The sequence below is a fragment of the Salvelinus sp. IW2-2015 genome, linkage group LG11 (genome assembly GCF_002910315.2).
Source record: "Salvelinus sp. IW2-2015 linkage group LG11, ASM291031v2, whole genome shotgun sequence".
Classification (NCBI taxonomy): Eukaryota; Metazoa; Chordata; class Actinopteri; order Salmoniformes; family Salmonidae; genus Salvelinus; species Salvelinus sp. IW2-2015.
The window spans coordinates 43,122,374-43,130,460 of record NC_036851.1 but is presented as its reverse complement, the minus strand read 5'-3'; the positions used below and the strand labels follow the sequence as shown (position 1 = coordinate 43,130,460).

Sequence of the window (8,087 nt, the reverse complement as noted above, 5' to 3'; positions counted from 1 at the left end):
TTTAATCGTTGCTGTGGTACGACATCGTCAATGCACTTCCTAATGAACTCGCTCACCGAATCAGCATATTCTCAATATTGTTGTTGGACGCATGCGGAACATATTCCAATCCGCGTGATCGAAGCAGTCTTGAAGCTGGATCAGATTGGTCGGACCAGCGCTGAACAGACCTGAGCGCGGGAGCTTGTTGTTTTAGTTTCTGTTTGTAGGCTGGAATCAACTAATGGAGTCGGTGTCAGCTTTTCCGAAAGGGGGGCGGGGAGGGCCTTATATGGTCGGAAATTAGTATAACAATGATCTAGGGTTTTTCCAGCGCCTGGTAGCACAAATCGATATGCTGATAGAATTTAGGGAGTTTTGTTTTTAGATTAGCCTTGTTAAATCCCCAGCTACGGATGAATGCAGCCTCAGGGTGTGTGGTTCCAGTTTACAAAGAGTCAGATAAAGTTTGTTCAGGGCCATCGATGTGTCTGCTTGGGGGGGATATATACGGCTGTGATTATGATCGAGAGAATTCCTTGGTAGATAATGCGGTCGACATTTGATTGTGTGAGGAGTTCTAGATCAGGTGACACAGAATGACTTGAGTTCCGTGTGGTTGTTATGATGATCACACCACGTTCGTTAATCATAAGGCATACCCCCCCGCCCCTCTTCTTACCAGTGAAGATGTTGTTTCTGTCGGCGCGATGCATGAAGAAACCAGCTGGCTGCACCGACTCCGTTAGCGTCTCTTGAGTTAGCCATGTTTCCGTGAAGCAGAGCACGTTGCAATCCCTGATGTCTCTCTGGATGCTACCCGTGCTCGGATTTCATCAACCTTATTGTCAAGAGACTGGACATTGGCGAGTAGTATGCTAGGGAGTGGAGCGCGATGTGCCCGTCTCCGAAGCCTGACCAGGAGACCGCCTCGTTTGCCCCTTTTACGGCGTCGCACAGGGTCGCCGGCTGGGATCAGATCCATTGTATTGGGTGGAAGGCAAACACTGGATCCGTTTCGGGAAAGTCATATTCCTGGTAGGAACGATGATGAGTTGACGTTAATCGTAATTCAGTAGTTCCTCCCGACTGTATGTAATGAAACCTAAGATTACCTGGGTACCGATGTAAGAAATAACAATAAAAAAACAAAATACTGCATATTTCCAAGAAACGCGAAGCGAGGCGGCCATCTCGTTTCCGCGCCGGACCACAGAGCTACACAGGCTTCTAGCGAGGGCAATTTTGGGGCTTCACCATGTTTCATTGAAATGTACAGCTGTGTGTCATCCGCATAGCAGTGAAAGTTAACATTATGTTTTCGAATGACATCCCCAAGAGGTAAAATATATAGTGAAAACAATAGTGGTCCTAAAACGGAACCTTGAGGAACACCGAAATGTACAGTTGATTTGTCAGAGGGTCTAGTAGCACGAGGACAGATGCAGAGCCTCGGTCTGACGCCATTAAAAGGTAATTTACCACCTTCACAAGTGCAGTCTCAGTGCTATGATGGGGTCTAAAACCAGACTGAAGCATTTTGTATACATTGTTTTTCTTCAGGAAGGCAGTGAGTTGCTGCGCAACAGCTTTTTCTAAAATTTTTGAGAGGAATGGAAGATTCGATATAGGCCGATAGTTTTTTATATTTTCTGGGTCAAGGTTTGGCTTTTTCAAGAGAGGCTTTATTACTGCCACTTTTAGTGAGTTTGGTACACATCCGGTGTACAAGATAATCATTATTAACATAACAATAGATTCATTATTTCTCTCCCTCCACCCAGCCTTTGCAGAGCTGCAGACAGACATCCATGAGCTGACCCAGGAGCTGGATGGAACGGGAATCCCCTTCCTGGAATACAGGACCTACGCCATGAGGGTCCTCTTCCCCGGCATTGAGGACCACCCTGTGCTCAAAGAGATGGAGGTACGGGTCAGTAACTGTATAGTGATAGAGGGTGAGAGAGATGGATAAGGGGGAATAGGGATAGAGGGATGGAGAGTGGGAGGTCCACCCYGTGCTCAAGGAGATGGAGGTAAGGGTCAGTAACACCCAGTGTTATGCATTGACTCTTGGGGGTGTCAGATATTGAACTCTTTAAAAAAACAAATGGGAGCRGGGCCACATTGTTTTAATTCTTATGTGGGAGTCCTGATTTGTTATAGGGGTTCCCAGCCCCCCTATTTCTAACMTAGTATCAGGTCCCCCGTCTTATTGTGATCTAATAGGCAAAATGGATTCTAGATCAGCACTCTGAAACACTTTGTGAATACAGGCCCTGGACGTACCTAACACTCTGTGGAACTGAGAGACTTTTAGATGGCCTTAACAAGGCCATAGCATGGCTAGGGCCTGAGAAACAGGTCTCACACATTCAATGCAACACTCTGCCATTACATTCTATTTCTTCACCAGTCAAGAGAAGTGATGTATCTATCACTCAACTGCACCACATCGCCACGTCAAGATAGCATGGCCTACACCTGTTACAATACCATCAAACACAACCCCACACACACATTACAATACCATCACCATCACACACACACACACAACCCCACCCCACACACACACACATTACAATACCATCACACACACACACACAACCCCACCACACACACACACACACATTACAATACCATCACACCCACCTGCAGACTCAATAGAAGATGCACTGTCCGGTCTGGTGCATGTTTTGTATGGCATCACCTCTGAGGGGGTGAGAAGAGGAAAGAGGAGCACGACTAGCAGCATATCTACTGACTATTTTGCACGTCTGTCTCTCTGGCGCGTAGCATCAGGTTTTCATTTGTATCCCAGATGCAATCAGCCTCCGCTGTAGCACACAGATCAATTTCTTATTTGGCCATGAGGTTCACCTTCCTACAAGACGACCAGACACTCACTCCTCTCAAGATGACCCGGCATTCTAGTTTGGAGAGAGGGGGAGGGAGAGAGAGAGAGGGGGGGGGGGGGGGGGGGGGGATAGGGGTGGATAGAGAGAGGGGAGAAATAGATAAATTGAAATGGTTGGAGGATGGTGGAACTGGATAGGGTAGTAGCTTTATTCATACATCCAAAAGTAATGTTGTTGGGTCTTCAGATGTATTGTGTGTGTGCTTGCTGTGTATGTGAATGGTAGAGGTCGACCGATTAATTGGCATGGCCGACTAATTAGGGCCGATTTCAAATTTTCATAACAATCGGTAATCAGCATTTTTGGACGGCGATTATGGCCGATTACATTGCGCTCCACGAGGAGACTGCGTGGCAGGCTGACCACCTGTTACGCGAGTGCAGCAAGGAACCAAGGTAAGGTGCTAGCTAGCATTAAACTTATCTTATAAAAAACAATCAATCTCAACATAATCACTAGTTAACTACAAATGGTTGATGATATTACTAGTTTATTTAGCTTGTCCTGCGTTGCATATAATCAATGCGGTGCCTGTTAATTTATCATTGAATCACAGCCTACTTCGCCAAATGGGTGATGATTTAACAAGCACATTCGCGAAAAAAGCACTGTCGTTATACCAATGTACCGAACCATAAACATCAATGTCTTTCTTAAAATCAATACACATGTATATATTTTTAAACCTGCATATTTAGTTAATATTGCCTGCTAACATGAATTTCTTTTAACTAGGGAAATTGAGTCATTTCTTTTGCGTTCTGTGCAAGCAGTCAGGGTATATGTAGCAGTTTGGGCCGCCTGGCTCATTGTGAACTGTGTGAAGACCMTTTCTTCCTAACAAAACCGTAATTAATTTGCCAGAATTTTACATAATTATGACATAACATTGAAGGTTGTGCAATGTAACAGACTTAGGGATGCCACACGTTAGATAATATACGGAACGGTTCCGTATTTCACTGAAAGAATAAACGTTTTGTTTTCGAAATGATAGTTCCCTGATTTGACCATATTAATGACCTAAGTCTCCTATTTCTGTGTGTTTATTATATTATAATTAAGTCTATGATTTGATATTTGATAGAGCAGTCTGACTGAGCGGTGGTAGGCATTAGCAGGCTCGTAAGCATTCATTCAAACAGCACTTTCCTGCGTTTGCCAGCAGCTCTTTCGCTGTGCTTCAAGCATTGCGCTGTTTGACTTCAAGCCTATCAACTCCCGAGATTAGGCTGGCAATACTATAGTGCCTATTAGAACAGCCAATACTCAAAGGTATATGAAACACAAATGGTATAGAGAGAAATAGTCCTATAATAACTACAACTTAACATTTCTTAACTGGGAATATTGAAGACTCATGTTAAAAGGAACCACCAGCTTTCATATGTTCTGAGCAAGGAACTTAAACGTTAGCTTTTTTTACATGGCACATATTGCACTTTTACTTTCTTCTCCAACACTGTGCTTTTGTATTATTTAAACCAAATTGATGTGTAAATACATGTTTCAGTATTTATTTGAGACTAAATTGATTTTATTTATATATTATATTAAGTTAAAATAAAAGTGTTCATTCAGTATTGTTATATTCAGTAAATATATATATAAAAATCGGCCAATTAATCTGTGTCTTTTTTTGGTCCTCCAATAATTGGTATCGGTGTTGAAAAATCGTAATCGGTCGACCTCTAGTGAATGGCCTCACTGAAGAGCTCAGTGACTTTCAGTTTGTCAAATATCTGCCCTGCTAGAGCTTCCCCGGTCAACTGTAAGTGCTGTTATTGTGAAGTGGACACGTCTTGGAGCGACAACAGCTCAGCCGCAAAGTGGTAGGCCACACAAGCTCACAGAACGGGACCGCCGAGTGCTGAAGCGCATCATCTGTCCTCAGTTGCAACACTCACTACCAAGTTCCAAACTGCCTCTGGAAGCAACATCAGCACAATAACTGTTTGTTGGGAACTTCATGAAATGGGTTTCCATGGCCGAGCAGCCGCACACAAGCCTAAGATCACCATGCGCAATGCCAAGCGTCGGCTGGAGTGGTGTAAAGGTCCCCGCCATTGGACTCTGGAGCAGTGGAAACACGTTCTCTAGAGTGATGAATCACCCTTCACCATCTGGCAGTCCGATGCATAGTGCCAACTTTAAAGTTTGGTGGAGGAGAAATAGCGGTCTGATTCTGTTTTTCATGGTTCGGTTTATGCTCCTTAGTTCCAGTGAAGGGAAATATTAACGCTACAGCATACAATGACATTCTAGATGATTTTGTGCTTCCAACTTTGTGGCAACAGTTTGGGGAAGGCCCTTTCCTGTTTCAGCATGACAATGCTCCCGTGCACAAAGTGAGGTCCATACAGAAATGGTTTGTAGAGATCGGCTTAGAAGAACTTGACTGGCCTGCACAGAGCCCTGATCTCAACCCCATCGAACACCTTTGGAATGAATTCTGACACCGACTGCGAGCCAGGCATAATTGTCCAACATCAGTGCCTGACCTCGCTAATGCTCTTGTGGCTGAATGGAAGCATGTCCCCGCAGCAATGTTCCAACATCGAGCGGAAAGCCTTCCCAGAGGAGGGGAGGCTGTTATAGCAGCAAAGGGAGACCTACTCCATATKAATGAGATGTTTGACGAGCAGGTGTACACATACATTTGGTCATGTACTGTAGTTTCGTTATTTAGGACCTAGAAAGTATATAAAAGTTGTTCTGTCCACCAAACCTTTCTCTCTCTCTCTCCTCCACCCTCCCTCCCTCCCTCTCCCTCCCTCCCTCCCTCCCTCCCTCCTCCCTCCCTCCTCCCACTATAGGTCAGGCCAATGTGGAGAAGGGTCTCACCCTGTTTGGCCAGCTGCTCACCAAGAAGCACTTCCTGTTGACCTTTATCCGCACGCTGGAAGCACAACGCTCCTTCTCCATGCGCGACCGCGGCAACGTGGCATCGCTGGTCATGACGGCGCTCCAGGGAGAGATGGAATACGCCACAGGGGTGTTGAAGCAGCTGCTGTCCGACCTCATTGACAAGAACCTGGAGAGCAAGAACCACCCCAAGCTACTGTTGAGACGGTATGGTCCACTTTTGTGTTGGGTTGGGCTATTTGTGTAGCGGGGGAGGGGGGCTGGAGAAGGTACCTCCTACCCGGGTTAAGGTATGAGTAAAGGTATGAGTAAAGGTTGGCTATTTGCGTATCCCAGCATCTTCCAAAGTCAATCCAGTGGACCCCAAGGGGTGCATGTTTTAGTTATTGCCCTAGTACTACACAGTGGATTCAAATGATCAGAGCTTGAGGATGAGTTGAAACACTGGCGTACCCTATAGGTTGTAGAATTGAGCCTGGTAGACAGGGACGAGACAGGATTGATCGGCCTTAGCCTGGTAGACAGGAACGAGACAGGATTGACCAGTAGACACGAATGAGATAGGATTGATCAGCGATAGCCTGGTAGACAGGAACAAGACATCATTGATCAGCAATAGCTTGGTGGACAGGAACGAGACAGGATTGATCAGCCTGGTAGACAGGAAAGAGAGAGGATAGCTGTTTCATTTAGCAGTTAGCCATTGTAATGTGTGCTGAGATTATGGAGGGTCACTGTAGACTGCCATTGACTGTAGCCTACCTTTTTAGGTCCGCCTGAGGTGAATGCAGTACCTCTCCTCCTCCCCCTCTCCTCTCCGCCTCAGCCCTGTCTCTGTCAGAAAGGATTACACCCCTGAGCGCACACACGGTCTCCCTGAGGGGGCCCAGACAGACAGACAGCCACACAGGGCAGAAATAACTACTAAACCAAACAGACGGAGGGAGGTGGAGAAGGAGAAAGCGTGAAAGGAGGTGTGGGTGTGGAGTGTCGACAGAGATGGAAAGACAGAAGGAGAAAGGGAGAAACAGAGTACTTGGACAGATTACGAAGGACAGATTACAGACTGAGAAAGATGGAGGTAGAATGAGGTCAAGAGAGAGAAAGAGAGAAATGAGGAGAGAGAATGGAATGTTAAGGCAGAAAAGGGGAGACCGAGAAAGAGAGAGACATGAAGAAAAGGAGAGAGAAAAATAAATTATAGAGACACATAGAGAGAAATGAACCAGCTCCATTTAATAAATGGGAATTAAACATGAAATGATAAAAACTGGATGTTTTCCCGTCTCCACTGAGAGACACGTAATTAAAATCTAATCAAATAAACAACGTTGAGCCAGTCTGCTGCCACGGTGAAATTGGCATGATGTCACATAAAGGCCCTCTGGAGAGATGTGGCAATACGCTGTCATGGTTACTCTTTCCCCAGTAATATGAAGATGAAGCATGGGCGAGCGCTCGCACACACCTAGCCTGATTATTAAGGAGTTGTTGTCCACTAGTATCAGGTCAGGTAGTGGCCAAAAGCTTGTTCTGTCCTGGTCCACTCTACTTTTTACCTGTCTCTCTCCTCTCTCTCTTCTACCTCTCCTCTGCTCTCCATCTCTTCTACCTCTCCTCTACTCTCTTGTCCCTCTCTCCTCTCATCTCTTCTACCTCTTCTCTACTTCTCATCTCTTCTACCTCTCCTCTACTCTCTTGTCCCTCTCTCCTCTCATCTCTTCTACCTCTCCTCTACTCTCTTGTCCCTCTCTCCTCTCATCGAAGCGATGGAGGAGAGAGGGGACAAGAGAGTACAGGAAGAGGTAGAAAGAGATGAGCGGAGGAGAGGGACAACGAGAGTAGAGGAGAGGTTAGAAGAGAGATGAGAGGGAGAGAGGAGCAAGAGATGTACAGGAGAGGTAGAAGAGATGAGAGGAGAGAGGGACAGAGAGTTAAGGATGAGAGGTAGAAGAGATGAGAAAGTAGAGAAGAGGTAGAAGAGATGAGAGGAGAGAGGGACAAGAGGTAGAGGAAGAGGTAGAAGAGATGAGAGGAGAGAGGGACAAGAGAGTAGAGGAGAGGTAGAAGAGATGAGAAGTAGAGAGAGGTAGAAGAGGATGAGAGGGAGGAGGACAGAGAGAGTAGAGGAGGAGGTTAGAAGAGATGAGAGGAGAGAGGGACAAGGAGAGTAGAGGAGAGGTAGAAGAGATGAGAAGTAGAGAGTCAGGTTAGAAAAGAGATGGGCAAGGTGCAGGGTAGGGGACAACCAGAGGTAAGAGGAGAGGGTGGTTAGATTAGGAGGCATGGAGGAGGGCGGAGGAGAGGTAGAAAAGTATAGATGAT

At 45.9% G+C, this 8,087-nt stretch overlaps 1 protein-coding gene across 1 annotated transcript in view; it reads left to right on the top strand.

The window, feature by feature from the left end:
- Nucleotides 1–8,087, top strand: part of LOC111970443 (plexin-A1-like) — a 443,296-nt gene that overhangs the window by 396,155 nt on the left and 39,054 nt on the right. The window contains exons 22-23 of the mRNA XM_023997171.3: nucleotides 1,764–1,912; nucleotides 5,719–5,969. Coding sequence (XP_023852939.1) covers nucleotides 1,764–1,912; nucleotides 5,719–5,969 — 400 coding nt within the window. The remainder of the gene's footprint in view (nucleotides 1–1,763; nucleotides 1,913–5,718; nucleotides 5,970–8,087) is intronic.